Source organism: Aspergillus ruber, assembly GCF_000600275.1.
Source record: "Aspergillus ruber CBS 135680 unplaced genomic scaffold scaffold00002, whole genome shotgun sequence".
Taxonomy (NCBI): Eukaryota; Fungi; Ascomycota; class Eurotiomycetes; order Eurotiales; family Aspergillaceae; genus Aspergillus; species Aspergillus ruber.
The window spans coordinates 1,436,185-1,452,012 of NW_024467298.1; the positions used below are offsets into that span (position 1 = coordinate 1,436,185).

At 48.9% G+C, this 15,828-nt stretch overlaps 7 protein-coding genes across 7 annotated transcripts; 3 read left to right on the plus strand and 4 right to left on the minus strand.

Annotated features, from left to right (window-relative positions):
* Positions 1 to 77: 77 nt before the first annotated feature.
* EURHEDRAFT_374362 (uncharacterized protein) lies at positions 78 to 1,159 on the plus strand (the record flags this gene model as incomplete). The annotated part of the gene is made up of 3 exons (XM_040778631.1): positions 78 to 136; positions 184 to 653; positions 711 to 1,159. The coding sequence occupies 3 exons, from the start codon at positions 78 to 80 to the stop codon at positions 1,157 to 1,159; spliced, it is 978 nt and encodes a 325-aa protein (XP_040642987.1).
* Positions 1,160 to 1,332: 173 nt separating this feature from the next.
* Positions 1,333 to 3,603, plus strand: EURHEDRAFT_492625 (uncharacterized protein). Its single transcript, XM_040785650.1, has 2 exons — positions 1,333 to 1,596; positions 1,644 to 3,603. The coding sequence occupies exons 1-2, from the start codon at positions 1,486 to 1,488 to the stop codon at positions 3,498 to 3,500; spliced, it is 1,968 nt and encodes a 655-aa protein (XP_040642988.1). The 5' UTR covers positions 1,333 to 1,485; the 3' UTR covers positions 3,501 to 3,603.
* A 43-nt stretch (positions 3,604 to 3,646) lies between these two features.
* On the minus strand, positions 3,647 to 5,311 carry EURHEDRAFT_399572 (general substrate transporter; the record flags this gene model as incomplete). Its single annotated transcript, XM_040779935.1, has 3 exons — positions 3,647 to 3,713; positions 3,760 to 5,134; positions 5,185 to 5,311. The coding sequence occupies 3 exons, from the start codon at positions 5,309 to 5,311 to the stop codon at positions 3,647 to 3,649; spliced, it is 1,569 nt and encodes a 522-aa protein (XP_040642989.1).
* A 261-nt stretch (positions 5,312 to 5,572) lies between these two features.
* EURHEDRAFT_408582 (DUF453 domain protein) lies at positions 5,573 to 7,104 on the plus strand. The gene has a single exon (XM_040780866.1). It carries the CDS (start codon positions 5,606 to 5,608, stop codon positions 6,839 to 6,841), a length of 1,236 nt encoding a protein of 411 aa, XP_040642990.1. The 5' UTR covers positions 5,573 to 5,605; the 3' UTR covers positions 6,842 to 7,104.
* Positions 7,105 to 8,651: 1,547 nt separating this feature from the next.
* On the minus strand, positions 8,652 to 11,062 carry EURHEDRAFT_446926 (aconitate hydratase; the record flags this gene model as incomplete). Its single annotated transcript, XM_040783636.1, has 3 exons — positions 8,652 to 9,620; positions 9,675 to 10,887; positions 10,932 to 11,062. The coding sequence occupies 3 exons, from the start codon at positions 11,060 to 11,062 to the stop codon at positions 8,652 to 8,654; spliced, it is 2,313 nt and encodes a 770-aa protein (XP_040642991.1).
* Positions 11,063 to 12,867: 1,805 nt separating this feature from the next.
* On the minus strand, positions 12,868 to 14,234 carry EURHEDRAFT_135242 (oxidase ustYa family protein). Its single transcript, XM_040777752.1, has 3 exons — positions 14,025 to 14,234; positions 13,380 to 13,972; positions 12,868 to 13,332 (listed from the first exon to the last, which is right to left on the minus strand). Exons 2-3 carry the CDS (start codon positions 13,948 to 13,950, stop codon positions 13,130 to 13,132), a joined length of 774 nt encoding a protein of 257 aa, XP_040642992.1. The 5' UTR covers positions 13,951 to 13,972; positions 14,025 to 14,234; the 3' UTR covers positions 12,868 to 13,129.
* Positions 14,235 to 14,425: 191 nt separating this feature from the next.
* Positions 14,426 to 15,684, minus strand: EURHEDRAFT_374368 (putative 3-methyl-2-oxobutanoate dehydrogenase; the record flags this gene model as incomplete). Its single annotated transcript, XM_040778632.1, has 3 exons — positions 14,426 to 14,463; positions 14,511 to 15,076; positions 15,125 to 15,684. 3 exons carry the CDS (start codon positions 15,682 to 15,684, stop codon positions 14,426 to 14,428), a joined length of 1,164 nt encoding a protein of 387 aa, XP_040642993.1.
* Between the last annotated feature and the right edge of the window lie 144 nt (positions 15,685 to 15,828).

Genomic DNA, 15,828 nt, shown 5'->3' on the forward strand with positions numbered 1-15,828 from the left:
GATTCTCATCTCTAGCTAGTTGCCTTTGCTTTCTGGGGAGAGGCAACTTCACTATGAACAGTTCGCACCGCACCGCAATGTCTCTCACGCAACAAGAAACGAAGATTACCACCCCTAAGCACTGCCCAGCATCCGAGTATGTCTAATCACAAGTTTATAGAAAACACTGACAGCCTCACCCAGATCCCACCTACTACCTTCTGACTCCTTCGACACTCATGTACATGTGTTTGATCCCAGGCTAGGATCATACGCCACTGGTCGCGCATACACCCCAGACGATGCCCCGCTGGAAAGCCTACTCGCATTCAACAAAAGTATTTCGGTCACTGGAAAATTGGGAAAGATAGTTCTCGTTCAACCCTCTCCGTACAAGACAGATTGCACGGTGTTGATGCGGTGCCTCCAGGGATTGCAACGTGAAGGCCATAACGCTTATGGCATCGCCGTCATCAATGTCGATACCGTGTCAGACCACATGCTCAGAGGAATGCACAAGCTCGGCGTAAGGGGAATACGGTTGAACTTTCAAGCGGATGGCAAAGAATTCGACGTGCTCAGCACAGTTATACAATTGCAGAAAGCCGCCCAACGGATCTGTCATCTTCCAGGATGGATGATCCAGCTCTTTGTTCCCTCTTGGACTTGGGATAGTAAGTAACTTGCTATTGTCAGACAGTTTTGACGGTAGTGATGCGAATTCCCGGTAGTTTTTCATGGTTGCATCCGAACCCTACCTGTCCCCGTTATCGCAGACCATTTGGGCGGTATACTGGGCCCTTCAAAACTCCCGCCACAACTTCGAGACGTCCCATTATCGCAGCCTGGTTTTCATTCTCTCTTGTCCTTGGCCAAGCAGTCTCGAGTATTCATCAAGATCTCCGGGTTGTATCGGGTCTCCGCACTGAACGAGTCGCACTTCGACGACGCTCGACCAATTATACAAGCGCTTGCACGCGAGGTTCCCTGTCAGCTAATTTGGGGGAGTGATTGGCCACACACTGGAGATGGTAGCAATCGTCTCAATCGGGATATAAACGTCAAAGAGCCGTTTCAACCAATTGATAACGAGGCCATCCTGCGGAATGTCAAGAACTGGTTGACTGACGAGGCGTGGCAGAAGATGTTGAAGGACAACCCTGGTCGTATCTTCCATTAGTTAGCTCTCTATTCCGCCGATATCTTTAGCGATTAGGACAGATTCATGGCCATGCAGAATGGTTCTTTTTTCACCAATCTAGGGCCATAGTGATTAGTAATACCACGTGACTGGCTGCCAATAATCGCCGTAAACCGACGACGTTGTCTTCCAACTCTCTTCAACGAGTGCAAATCTCATTTCATTGGTCAGAAGGTAATACTTGGAATGTCAATGGGGTAGAGTCGTCATGATAATTCATCTCTAAAGTCAACTACCCCGTACAAGCACCAGGGAATGCCTTGACGCGTCCATTTGTCCACCCACTGGGCAGCGTGTCAGAAGCCATGTCTGAAGATAGCACCGCGAGCAGCTCGCCCTTCGCTCCTCGGCGACATCGCCGTGGGCTGACTCGCATTGCTGCTGCCTGTGAACGCTGTAGGCGTCGGAAGCAAAAGGTACTATCTCGCTCCAGAGATCGAACAGTGTGCTAACACTCTTATAGTGTGATGGCAGAACTCCGACATGTGGTGCATGTGATACTGCTGGCGCGAGCTGTATTCCATCAGATCGGCTAGTAGTGCGCCAATCAGATAGCGAGCGAGACGTGTTACGTTCCCAGTTGGGACATCTGCAGCAACAGCACAATTCACTGTTGCAACAGTTTGACCAGTTACGAGCTGAGGTTTCTCGACGTGATTCTGTGAGTGTGTCAGACATGGCTTCTCCAGAGACTTTGGCTATAGTCCCCCCTTTGTTGCAACACCATGGCCGGGTGCTGAATTTGGACATCCCCTACTCTGGTCGTATCCTGCGGCCTACGTTTTCCAGGCGATCAACTGTCAGAGACCTGAACTGGAGTGCGCTAAGCAGCGCTTGGGATCTATGGGGAGATGATACAGCACCAAATTATGTGTCTCAGGCGTTCTCCATCCCAGTGGACTTTGATGTGAATGCATACAGGAGCCTGGTGAACACTTTTTTTGACTGCAGATGGCCATATTTACCGGTCCTCCACCGTCCATCATTCACCACGAAGCACTTGAATCCATTTCTCTCCAAGTCAACAAAAAGTTCTATATCCAATTTTATGGTTAATATGGTCTGTGCTGTTGCGGCGACTGAAAAATCGTGGCTTCAGCATGAGGACGGCCAGATTCATCGGGCCTTTTTCGGTCGTGCTGTACAGGATTTGCACATAGTAATTGGCAGTGATGACCTAGAATGCGTACAATGTCTGTTGCTTCTATGCATGTACGGGCATAATGAACCGCAATCTGTGAATATGTGGTATACAACGAGCCTTGCCCTCCAATTGGCCATTGGAATTGACTTGCACCGCAAGGAAAGCCTGACCTCCCAGAGTTTACTTTGCACAGAGATGTCAAAACGAGTCTTCTGGTGCTCGTATGTTATGAGTTGCAATATGGCCATCAACATGGGCCGGCCCTTGGGGATCCACGAATCCGACATCACAACACCATTACCGCTTCCATTGGCTGACGACCAACTAAGTGACTCATGCGTTCACCCTACTCTCTCCCAGGCGGCCATATCTCAAGTTCCAGATACGTCGGCTTTCATTCACATTATTCAGCTACGGAAAATCAATGCGGCAATATACCATTCCTTCCACTCGATAGGACGACGCACCAATGATTCCCAGGAACTAGACTCGCTGCGAAAACGGTACTTTTCTGAATTGAATCAATGGCTCATGACTGCACCACGGTATCCCCGACCGTTTTGCACTTTCCAAACCAATGAGTGGTTCCATATCGCTTTTCACCATGCAACATTGTCCCTCTACCGCCCCTCTCGGGCTATTCCAATGCCATCGTCTGAGGACCTTCGGATTTGTATGGAATCTGCGATTGGCCTGATAAGCTCATACAGCTCTCTGTATGCAAGAAACCGGATCAAATATACGTTCGTGGCCATACATTCCCTGTTCATGGCGGCTGTTGCGATGCTTTACGCTCTCCGGGCTTCTCCGCCACTGCGGCAGGAATTGACACATCCGGTTGTACAAACTAACATAGTCACATTTCTCACCCTTTTTCGCGGGATTTCAAATGGCCGGGCCGTAGGGGAGAAATGCTCCCGGATAATTGAACGGTTGGGTAATTCTATTCTGTCGCTATTTGATGATACAACCATACCGAGTGCCGAAGTGGACACCGAGTTCCAATCGTGGTTTGGTCTCCAGACTCATACGTTTTCTACTGCCACAAAAAGTCAGCATGGAGGGCTGCTGGATAATGCGACTCCACAATTCCCCGAGATCGACCTTCCATGGGCAGATCTGTTCGTTGAGGGCATCGACATGGGCTCTACTGATGTTTCGGGATTTTTCTGTTGATCTTACACATGATACTATTTCAAACTTTGACAATGGATGATAGACTGCATGGACGTATTTGTTATGACTACCATCCAATATAACCTTCAATATCCAGATTGACACTTGATTATCCTCTAACACTTCACGCTGTTGCACAGGAAAAGCTAATATTGTTGCACCTTTTCAACCCACGTAGATTCGGGCTTCTCGTCACCCTGTGGACTTTCCCTTCTATTGGATGTCAGCATCCATTCTCAAAGGGGTCAAGGACACTTACCGAGTATCCAACGGCCGTCCCAGCATGTACAAAGGCCGTTCGAAAAGTGCATTAATTTCCTCGAGCCCAAGTCCAGTAGTTTCGGGCACGAGGAAGTACGTATACGCGAAAGCCAACACACAGAATCCAGCAAAGAGCACAAAGGCTCCCCATTGATCCAATCCAGATAGTAAAGATGGTGTAGCCTTTGTGATAGCGAAATAAAAGGCCCAGTGGAAGCATTGCGAGATAGCGCCGCCAAATGAGCGGATGCGGTTCGGCCATAATTCAGCGCCGAATAGATATGGCATGCTGTAGAGGCCCATAGCCCAGCCCAGAGCATGGAGGAATATCATCGCGATTGCCGCATCGGATGCACCTTTCGTCACACTAGAAGAATCATGAACGTAGATGTTCAAGTAGCCCACTAGGTAGGAATGGCATATGACTTGGATGCTAACCCCCAGCATCAATGATCGTCGACGGCCTGCGAGATCAACCAAAATGAGAGAGGCAGTAATACAGCAGACGAGCTTGGTGAGAGCGTAGAGCCCAGTCGTATAAAGCTTGACGTTCGACCCAGTGACACCGACCATACCGAAGATCGTGGGAAGGTAATTGGTAATTGAGTTGGCACCGGACATTTGGGCCAGGGTGTAAGCTGTTATAGTAAGTTGCAAGCGACGCAAATTTGAACGAATGGTGAGGGTCTCCTTGACAACTCGCCAGGAGCTGTTAGATTCATTTTCCTCGGTCTCAGATGTCATGCCCTGGTATTCGTCCTGTATGTACTTATCGTGGGATGGAAGACCACGCAGACGAACAAGAGCTGTCAGAGCTGTATCATGTCTGTTTAGAAGGACTAGCCAGCGAGGAGACTCGACTATGAATAGCGACATAGTGCAACTGATGGCCGGAGCGAAAGTCTGCACGAACCAAGGAATTTGATACTGCAGGTCCTGTTCACTGGAGATATGGATGGAGCAGCCATATACAGTGAATATTCCCAACATCTGCCCGGACAGCATACACACACTGAACCACATTGTCATTAGTCCTCGTGTCGTCTTCGGAGCTATTTCAGCAATGGCCATCGGTGCCAGTACCGATAGGGCTCCGATACCCAAGCCGGCAGCGATACGGCCAGCGTATAGTGCAGCGACATGGCCATACGATAGGCAGGAGATAAGACTACCGGCAACATAGACGAGTTGATATGTCCGCAGTGACCAAATCCGGCCAATTCTGTCGTTCAGCGGAAAGGAGAGAAGGGCACCGACGCCGGCTCCGAGATTGACAAAGGAGACAAGATTGGAGATAGTATTGTCGTCGAGCTGGTAGGTGCTTTTGAATGCCGGTAATTGGGAAATAGCTGATGCCGCTCCTTCGTCCCATCCTGCGTATATCCGTTATTGGTATTATGACGTTCATGATCCATAGACATACCTTTGGCACAACCTCCAAGGGCAAAAGAGCAAACTGAGAGAAATAGGTTTCGATTGTAAATCTCCCTAGGCGAGTCTTTGATTGCACGTATGTATTTCGAGAGAAATAATGGCTTTTGATCTACCATGGTGAATAGTTCCTTTGCAGGATATATATGTATTGGCAGGCAAATGAAGCTCTACTTTGGACAATCTAGGCTTTCCATTTTCATATCTTAAACAATGATATACTATTTCGCTTTCCCCGCACGTCATACCCCATATTTGCAAACCCGGGGGATATTCATCAACTCATCGTGGTGCTGCGTAATACTACGGATGCATCCGATGATAGTCTTGGATGCTCCGATCCTCCACTACCCCGAGCAGTTTTATTCGCACTCTTTACCCCAACACCAAAACAGAGAACATCAGCCATCTCCATGTTCAGACCAATCCTTCGTGCCTCTCCTCGAGGAATTTTCTCCACTCCTCGCCAGTTGCGCACACTGACCACAAAGAAACAACATTCCCTCCCCGCCGCTTATTACCGCGGAGGAACTTCCCGCGCCGTTTTCTTCAAGCAGAGCGACCTCCCGCACGACCGAGCGCAATGGGATCACATTTTTCGCAGCGTCATTGGTAGTCCTGATCCTTATGGTCGTCAGCTGGATGGCATGGGAGGCGGCATTTCCAGTCTCTCTAAAGTCTGCGTGGTCGGCAAATCTACACATCCCAATGCCGATGTGGACTACACCTTCATCGCATTGGGCGTTTATACGCCTGAAGTTGACTATTCGAGCAACTGCGGCAATATGATCAGTGCTGTTGGTCCTTATGCCGTCGATGCAGGTCTCTTTTCGACTACTGGTGGTTCCAACTCAGTGGCAGTGCGCATTCACAACACCAACACCGGCAAGGTCATTCACTCCTCGTTTCCCATTGTCGATGGAGAGGCCGCAACAAGTGGCGACTTTTCCATTGATGGAGTTGCGGGCACAGCAGCCCGCGTGCAGTTGGACTTTGTTGATCCCGCTGGATCCCGGACGGGCAAGCTTCTTCCCACAGGGCAAGTTCGGGATACATTCGACGGCGTTGTGGCCACCTGTATCGACGTCGCAAACCCCTGCGTATTTGTCCGGGCAGCTGAATTGGGTGCTCCGGGGAACATGACACCGGACGAGATTACGGTGCATACCAATTTGCTGCCGCGTCTGGATTCTATCCGCCGCCAGGCAGGTGTCAAGATGGGTTTGGCCGAGACGCTGGAGAAGGTGCCAGGCAGTGTTCCCAAGATCTGTCTTGTTTCTTCACCGGCCAACGATGCCCGGGCCAAGGAGCAGAACCAAACGGTTGAGAAGGTTGATCTTGTCGCCCGTGCTCTGTCCGTCGGCCAGCCGCACAAAGCAGTGCCTATCACTGTTGCGTTGGCTCTGGCATCTGCTGCGCGATTGCCGGGTAGTACGGTAAATGAAGTCGCGAGCACTAATCGAGTTGATGACGCTGGTGTTACGATCGGACATGCTAGCGGAAATCTACTAGTTGGGGCGACGTTCGATGAGAATGGTGGTTTGAACGCTGCTACAGTGTTCCGGACGGCGCGCCGGGTATTCGAGGGTCGGATATTCTGGAAGAATGAACCGCGAGCCTTATCAGATAAAGATGGCAATTGTAAATAACGAACCAACCACCGATTTGCGAATTCTCCCACTCCCCATAATAGTACTCGGATCAACACTCAAGGATGCGTTAATTTTTCACTATTTTCATGGAAAATGCCTCTATCTCAAGAAAGTCGGATTCAAATGGCTATGAGCGCCTACAAAAATAGAAAATCTAAATCAATATTGAAGGCTGCTGAGATATATAGTGTGCCTGAATCTACTCTTCGATATCGGCTCAAAGGCAATAAATCACGTTCAGAAACACGTGCAAATGGCACATATTAACTGCTTCTGAAGAGGAAACACTTACAAAACATGCACTGGAGGCAGATAAACAAGGATTTCCAGTCCGACCAGAGTTCCTGCGTGGAATGGCGCATATATTACTTCGTGGGCGTTTACAAGATTCTACTACAGGACTTGGAGTCAACTGGGCGTACAAATCTATTAAGCGCCATGAAGAGCTGCAGACACAATATAATAAAAGGATTACATACCAGCGTGCAAAGCAGGAGGATCCAAGAGTTATTCAAAAATGGCTTGAATCAGTCTATGCATTTATCCAGGAACATGGTACCCATGAAGATGGTATCTGGAATTTTGATGAGACTGACTTTGCAATAGGACTCTGCTCAACTTCAAAAGTGATTACTGCAGTTGAGCACAGTGAGAAACCTCGTACAGTTATACAGGGCAACTGTGAATGGGTCACTGTTATTGAAACCATCAGTTCAAAAGGAATCCATATACTGCCAGTGATAATACTCAAGGCAAAAAATCAGCAAGCTGCCTGGTGTAAAGATCCCACACTTTCCAAAGATTGGTAAATTGCAACAAGTGAGAATGGCTGGACGACAGATATCATTGGTCTTTGTTGGTTAAGAGAGGTTTTCGAACCATACTCCAGGCGCTATTCAACTGGTGCAAAGCGGTTGCTTATTCTTGATGGCCATAGTAGCCATTTGACTGCAGAATTCCATTATATCTCTCTGCATGCCTACACATGCCTCTCACCTCCTGCAACCACTTGATGTTGGTGTTTATGGTCCCCTTAAGCGTGCCTATGGGAAGCTTCTCGAGGGACAAATGGTTGCAGGCAACAATCATATTGACAAGGAAGACTTTTTATCCTTATATACAGAAGCACAGGCAAAGGTGTTTACCCCAGGCAATATAAGCAATGGCTTTGCAGGGGCTGGGTTTAAACCAATTGATCAAGACCAGGTTCTTGTGAAAATTACATTTCAACTTCAGACATCAACACCGTTAGCCCTAGTTGAAGGCCCAGTCTCTGCTTTTTAAACTCCGCAAAATATTCACCAGCTTGGTCATGAGATCTGCAGCTTGCAGAGGAGTCTCAGTGAAAGAAGGCGAAAGCTCTCCAGCAGCCAATGGCTCATATCAATCGTCTTGAGAAGGCTGCGCAGATGGCAATGAATATGAACCTTCTTCTTTGAGATGAAATTAGGACTCTTCGAGCTGGAAATGAGATAAAAAACTGAAAAGAAAGCAAGGAGATGTGGTATTCTAGGGGAAAACACTATTCTATCTGTAGAAGAGGGCCAAAATCGGACTCAGCAGCTTGATATACAGGCTAACGGGCAACCTGATGAGCCTACACATGTGCCTTGAAAGAGAGCTCCACAACGCTGCAGTGGTTGTGGGACTATTAGACACACTATAAAGAACTGTCCCAGTAAATAGCTATATATTCAAGTCACTGCATAATAAAACCGTTAAAAATTGTGGTTGAAATAGCTCGATAATCATGGTGGGGATACGGCTTTCTCAGGCAACGTACAAGAACAATCATGATTCAACGTAACTATTCTACTACATCATTTCTCTTTGCCATCATATTCAACGCACTTCCTGCCTTGAAGTACTCAATCTGCTCCTGTGTAAACGTATGCCATAGTATAGAATCCCATGACTTTCCGTCAATTGACTTCACCTGCAGCGTCAAAGGCTTGCCTGGCGCCAGCTCTACCAGTCCGATGATACTAACTTGATCCGACGCCCTGATCCGATCATAATCAGCCTGATTGGCGAACGTCAAAGCCAACATTCCCTGTTTCTTCAGGTTTGCCTCATGAATCCGAGCAAAACTCTTGGCGATAATCGCCACACCCCCGAGATATCTTGGTTGCAGGGCTGCGTGTTCGCGCGAAGAGCCCTCGCCGTAGTTGTGGTCCGCGATAACTACCCAGGGATGGCCTTGAGCTTGGTAATGACGGGCGGTACCAGGGACATCACCATCTTGTTGAGTGAGCTGGTTATGAACCGTGTTAACCTTGTCGTTTTCCGCATTCACCGCGCCGATCAAGGTGTTGTTTGAGATGTTCTCGAGATGACCTCGGAAGCGGAACCACGGACCAGCTGGAGTGATGTGGTCTGTAGTACACTTGCCTTTGGTCTTGATTAGGATAAGGCAATTCTTGAAGTTATTTCCGGACCAAGGGGCAAATGGTGCGAGTCGCTGCAGTCGCTGCGAGGACGAGTCAATCTGAACATTTAATCCTCTACGATCACCCGGTGGAGGTGCTTGGTAGGCAGCATCGGAGTACAGATAGCCCTGTCCAGGAAGAGAATCGCCTGTAGGAGGGTGGAAGCGAAATTCCTCTCCAACAGGTGTCGTTAGTGTGTCCACGCTGGGATTGAAGCCAAGGTTTTGCGAAAAGACCTTGGCCATGACAATTTCCGGCGAAGCGAGGAATATATTTGTCTTGGGATTCGAATCAAGACGACCCGAGAAGTTTCGATTGTAGGACGTGATAATAGAGTTACTTGTGCCCTAGCCATATGGTTTAGCTCGATGCTCGCGTGGATAGTAGCACTGGAAGCTAACCTTGGGTGTGTCGGTTCGATCCCACGAGCCACAGCAAGGACCGCAAGCATTTGGTAGCATCTTGACCCCAACTTCCTCAAATATCTGCAAAGTCCCAGACCTTTCCAGAGTCTCACGTGTCTGCAGACTACCCGGTGATAGCAGAAACGGCATTGTAGGGGTCAATCCGACAGCGACGGCTTGTTGCGCGATACCTGCGGCCCGGCTAAGATCTTCGAATGATGAATTCGTGCACGAGCCGATTAAGCCAGCTGTCAATGTCTCTGGCCAACTTTGTTCTTTTACTGCCTGACTAAAACGAGACAGTGGCGTGGCCAAGTCAGGAGTGAAGGGTCCGTTGATGTGTGGTTCTAACGTGGATAGATCAATGTCGATGACTTGATCATATTCGGCATCCTCGTCGGCACGCAGGTCATGTGAAATAGACTCAATAGCCTGTGCCATATCGGGACGGTGGTTGGCGTGGAGGTATCTAGTCATGGAGGGCGAATGAGGGAATATCGATGTAGTCGCTCCCGTCTCTGCGCCCATATTGCAGACTGTGGCCATCCCAGTGGCCGAGAGCGTCTGGACCCCGGGCCCAAAGTACTCGATAATTGATCCGGTACCCCCTTTAACAGACAGGATTCCAGTTAATTTGTTGATTATATCTTTGGGAGTCGCCCATCCGGATAGTTTGCCATTCAGACGCACTCCCAACACCCGTGGCGCCGTCAACTCCCATGGCAGTCCAGCCATGACATCAACGGCATCTGCGCCCCCAACACCAATGGCAATCATGCCCATTCCACCAGCATTGGGGGTGTGTGAGTCAGTTCCTACCATCATACCCCCGGGGAAGGCGTAATTTTCTAGTACAATCTGGTGGATAATGCCCGCTCCGGGCATCCAGAATCCCATGTTATATTTCTGACAAGCGCTCTCCAGAAACTCGTAGACTTCCTTATGCACATTCAGCGCACGAGGAAGGTCCTGAGCCTCGCCATCGCGACTCACTATCAAGTGATCGCAGTGTACGGTTGTCGGCACGGCGGATGTATCCAGGCCAGCGGACATGAATTGGATTAGAGCCATTTGCGCCGTGGCATCTTGACACGCAATGCGCGTCGGACGCAATCGCAATTGCGACGTTCCGCGCGTGATGGGGTCGTCGAACTCATCGTCCAAGTGGCTATACAGGACTTTTTCGGCATAGGTTAAAGGGCGTTTCAATCTGCGAAATTAGTGCTTGTGCCGAGTAGATTCCATGAGACTTACCGACTCCGCCAGAAAGCAGCTTTTTGCGTAAATTTGTATAGATTGATATGCTTGTTTGGTTCGAGTCGACTCAGTGAGGCCGTAGCACGGGCATGGGTGGCTAACCCTCTTCGGAGAAATCGAGTCAACATTGTTACCTGTTCAAGTTGCAGATATGGTACCAATCATGAAGAATGAATATCAAACCTCTTCATGCTCTTTATGGTTTGCTGCTTACAGGTACTAGAAGTCGTCATCGGATACTTCCGTGGACATCGGGTGCTCCGATGTACGCCGCGGAATACATGATATATCACTCATATCCAATGCAGGAATGCAGAGTAGACAACGGCAGCTATGGTTTCTGTCTTGTGCTATCATTCGCATCAGTCATTGTAGTTTACAGGCTATGCTCGAAACAATGTAATGCCCTTTCAGATCTGCGACAGACATTGAGAAGACATGCTGGGACTTAGTTGACAGCTGTTGGTCCCTCTTGCCCAGCTTCCAATGGGTCAAATATGTTCCGCTTTCTCGCAATATTTTGCAAACCTGCTTCAAATACAGGGTTTACTTTATGGCAAGCCTTCCAACTCCATCCCCGATCCTCAGATCAACCCCATATTCTAACAACCACCGGACTTCAGCCACCAGGTCTAAGCCGCTCATGTTAGTCAAAGCAAAGGGCGGAGTGCCCCGAGCCCGAACACCTGGAGCATTTCCCAAAGATTTGATGCCGGTCCCCATGTTGAGAGTGTTCCATTATGCTAATACGGCTATCATGACTATCACGAAAGAGTGTATAATGCACGGCCATACTGTTTCTAATGTGGGCACTGTGCTCAATAATGATCTCAGTACTGGCTTCACTTGCAGCAAGTTGCAGCATTCGTTCAGGAATGGCCTTCGTGTCCTTGGTCGGAAACCAACGAAGAAGTGCTGGATCATGATGTGTAATGACCTCCCTAAATATAGTTGAAGGGTTATGAACACGAGAACTTACATCAATGTTGATTCTCGATTGACAAGGTTTAACTCTCAACCCCATTGTTCAGAAAAACTCCCAGACTTCAGGTGATTGAATGAACCCCACTGTTCCATAACTAATGTGCACACCGTTCTCTGAAGACAACGAACAACTTTAATCTGATCGGCAGCTACTGAATGTATCCCCAGACGAATATTGGCCGATTAGAAATGGTCTGAGGATCGTCTCGGTCTTGGTTCCCCAGGCTGAGGTTGGTACCGATGCGACTTTCTCCGCCACTTTGGGTACCTGACGTTCCAAGTCCCTCATGCTGGCCATGTGGGGTGATCACAATGGCCTTTATCATGGTCCCTGGTGAGCAACGGAGGGGGCGTGACGTATGGTGGCTCCCCATGGGTTTTATTCCACCTATTTACAGCTGGCTAAAGGGTCGAGAGAGCGTTTTTTCACGAGTTGAAAGTGAGCTTGGACTGGCGGGGGCCATTCTCAAGTCGTATCACAAATGAAGGGCATTCTCAGAAATGCGATATGCAAGCCTTGTGCAGCGAGGCCAATACGACTGAGGTGCGTCCGTGTAGGTTTACTATACCTAACTCTTCGAGTCTTTCTTGAGTGTAGTTGTTACCAGGAATCTGGCTAGCAACGTACAGTCATCTAGTTCTTGTAGGCAGTCCACAAGTCATAGTCGTCGAAATTAATCAAGCGTAGAATTGTCTTTGATATTTACTGTGTGCTTTTCACATTGACAGTTTCTGCTTCGCGCTCAGACAGTCGTAAAGATGACTTGCCAGAAACTAGAGACTCAAGGCATGGCCACGATGAGATTAAACACACCTGCCAATGATTTATTCAAAGTCGTGTAGTATGTAGACCAGAGATACAGAAAAAAAAAACGACATCGGACTGCGCTGGAAAAAAAGAAGAAGAATGAGACATCAAAAGGAAGCTTTTAATCGCGGCAATTTGCAAAAACAATTAGAAGTTACTAAATGCTTATAATCAGCCAATTATTGTATTAGATACAGGCTAACAGGTAAATGTCGCGAGAATTAGAGCATAATTAAGGTCCTGGCTGTAAAATGGTATATAGTATGGAGGCAGTATCGAAATACATCGTCAACGCGTTGATACGTGCTCCCATAGCCACAGACCATGGCACGGTAGTAACCGTGTACGAATCAATGATCTGCGTATGCAAAAGTCGACTTGCACGACAGCGCACGATAGTGCGCTACGCTTCGATCCTCCCCTCCTCAACTCCCCGCTCCGTTGCCCAGTCCCGTACAGCGTCAAAGTTCCGGCATGTATGCATGCGCTCAGTCTCGCCCAGGAGAACCGAGCGACGAGGATTATCCATCCAGACGTGCCGTAGAGTCACCGGCGTAAGGTCTCCGAAGCACATGATAGATTGACGCAGTTGGTCGATGCAGTGGTCTACATTATTAGCATGGCTCGACCAGTCCATAAGGATTATGGCTTACCTAGGTGCATATTGTCTTCTTCGTCCGAAAGGTATTCCATTTTCTTGTGATCACCGTGTAGATGCTTCCGCAGCATGTTCAGACAGTGCAAGGAGTGCAGCATGTCGACACCTCCGTACATTCCCGCCTCGGTTATGACTGATTTGTGTTCGGGGATTTCCTCAAGATCGTCGTTCTCTTTGTCATTGTTGATCCAATCTACCTCGGGCTCGCGCAATCGAAGATATCGCCCGAAAATCAGGTCCTCCCACGCCTGATCGACCCCTGAAGAGTTGCCCGTATAGCGTAGTTCGCTGGGATCATTCACCTGATGAAGGGTGCCATTGTCATCGACTCTGAGGGGGCTTGTAAAGCGGACCTGCTCGACCGAAATGGCGTCCTTTGCATCGGGAAGCTCAGTCGCAAAGCCATTCTCGAAGCCGTTGGGCGGGTCACGGGAGGCGAGTTTCACGATCACGCAGATTTCGATTAGGGAAATCACAATCAGCACAAATGTTGCGATGACCCATCGCTTAATGGACCTGGTAGGGAGTATTGATCCGGCTGGTTTCTCTGAAAGGCTCTGATACATCGTGTCGTCGCTTGATTGTCGTCTGTCGGTCATATTGGTTAGCTTCTAGCATGGTATACAGTACGCCTACTGACCTGAAGATGCAATTTGCTTTGTCACATATAGTCCACGGAATTCGTACCGAGTGTAACGTCGATGTACCTGACACGTCGTACCTGCATCAAGCACAGGCGCAAAAGAAGTGTACATCCATGGCTTACATTCCAGCGCTTTACCACAAATGGCAATCTCAAAACAATCCCGTCGCTATCAAGGGTGACATAAAGATCTGTGCCTCAGGAATGCGATGTCCCAATGAAGCAGCATTTTGTAAGGAACAAAACAATGGAATGTTGCTTAGTGCTAAGCCGAATAGGTATATTACCAGGAGGATTCATAACGGTGTGGTATTTGAAATATGGAAAGATGATTATACATACAAATGCAACGCTCTACTGTTTTTGCTTCATTATTCCTGGCATAGCTTGCTAGTGGTTCAGTATTCGAGTGTCTGCTTGATGGCATCATATATTCCTATCATTTGTCAGCAAAATCCAAACAGCTAACACCAAAATTCTTACTGGCAACATCGGGCATGATGAACTTCTCGTACTGCAGCCCTGTGTGCGTACTCCATCCAGCAACCCGCTTGACCGGCGCTTCTAGTCGAAGGAATGCCCCGTCCTGGATTGTGGCCGCGACTTCAGCGCCAACACCGTAGTTTATCATGCTCTCGTGTACCACAATCGCCCGGCCCGTCTTTTTCACACTCTCTAGGACTGTTTGACGATCCCATGGGTAGATAGTGCGTAGATCGATCAGCTCGATGGTCACCCCCGGCATAGACTTTTCAATTGCAGTGATGGCAGCGGAACAGAGGTAGAGTGGCTGACCATAGGAAATAACAGTCACATTGTCCCCGGGCTTGAGAATCTCTGCTGTACTAAGAGGAATCGTGTAGTATTCGTTCGGAACATGCTCAACGGCGGCACGGTAGAGGATTTTCGGTTCCATGAAGATAACAGGGTTATTGTGTTGGAAAATGGAGGAAAGGAGGAGGCCCTTGGCTTGGGCGGGGGACCGGGGCATGACTACTTGAACACCAGGAACGTGGGCAAAGAGAGCTTCGGGTGACTGCGTGTGATATCTACTCAAGTTAGTCGACCAGCCTTGTCAATTCATCCTGGGCACTTACAACGCGCCATGTCCAACCGCACCACACGGCATCCTCACGACCATCCCCCCGGCATTTCCACCTGTCCCGCCTTCTCGGTATCGAAACTTGGCTGCTTCATTGACGATCTGATCGAAAGCCGGAAAGACGTAGTCGGCGAACTGGATCTCTGCAACGGGTTTCATACCCTCCGCTGCTGCTCCAACTGCAAAACCCACAATTCCCTGCTCTGTTAACGGTGTATTAAAAACTCTCTCGGACCCAAACTCCGTCTGCAGGTCCATAGAGCATCGAAAGACACCCCCAAACGCTACATCTTCCCCGAAGAGCAGCACCTTATCTGACGTAGAGAGGGCTGTTCGCAGACCAGAGTTGATTGCTTGATATAGATTCAGTGGTTTCGAGGTCGTCGACTCGGGGAGCCCATATGCGCGAGGAACAGACGATGCTGTATGATGGAGCAGTGGTGTCGATTTGTAGTCGATAGGCAGATTGAGACGTGAGGAAGGGGTCGGAGCAGCCGAGTAGCGACGGCAGGGAGGATCCCGAAGGAGTCTCTGGAGGCGTGAACGGGGGATCATGGTGCTGGTCTTTGAGAGTGTGAGAGGTTCAACAAGAGAAGAACTCTTCTCCCTTCGTTGTTTATATGGAAAGAAACGACATCCCCGGATTTGCGGGGAACACCGCGGATAACCGAGGTGCCTGACGCCCCAGGCAGAAATAAA

Bases quoted from the DNA above. Each gene is read 5' to 3' on its own strand.
- EURHEDRAFT_492625 (XM_040785650.1), top strand. From the start codon at position 1,486: ATGTCTGAAGATAGCACCGCGAGCAGCTCGCCCTTCGCTCCTCGGCGA. The intron at 1,597-1,643 runs GTACTATCTCGC...ACACTCTTATAG, and splicing joins GTAGGCGTCGGAAGCAAAAG to TGTGATGGCAGAACTCCGAC.
- EURHEDRAFT_408582 (XM_040780866.1), top strand. From the start codon at position 5,606: ATGTTCAGACCAATCCTTCGTGCCTCTCCTCGAGGAATTTTCTCCACT.
- EURHEDRAFT_135242 (XM_040777752.1), bottom strand. From the start codon at position 13,950: ATGTATCAGAGCCTTTCAGAGAAACCAGCCGGATCAATACTCCCTACC. The intron at 13,333-13,379 runs GTAAGCCATAAT...CTAATAATGTAG, and splicing joins AGAAGACAATATGCACCTAG to ACCACTGCATCGACCAACTG.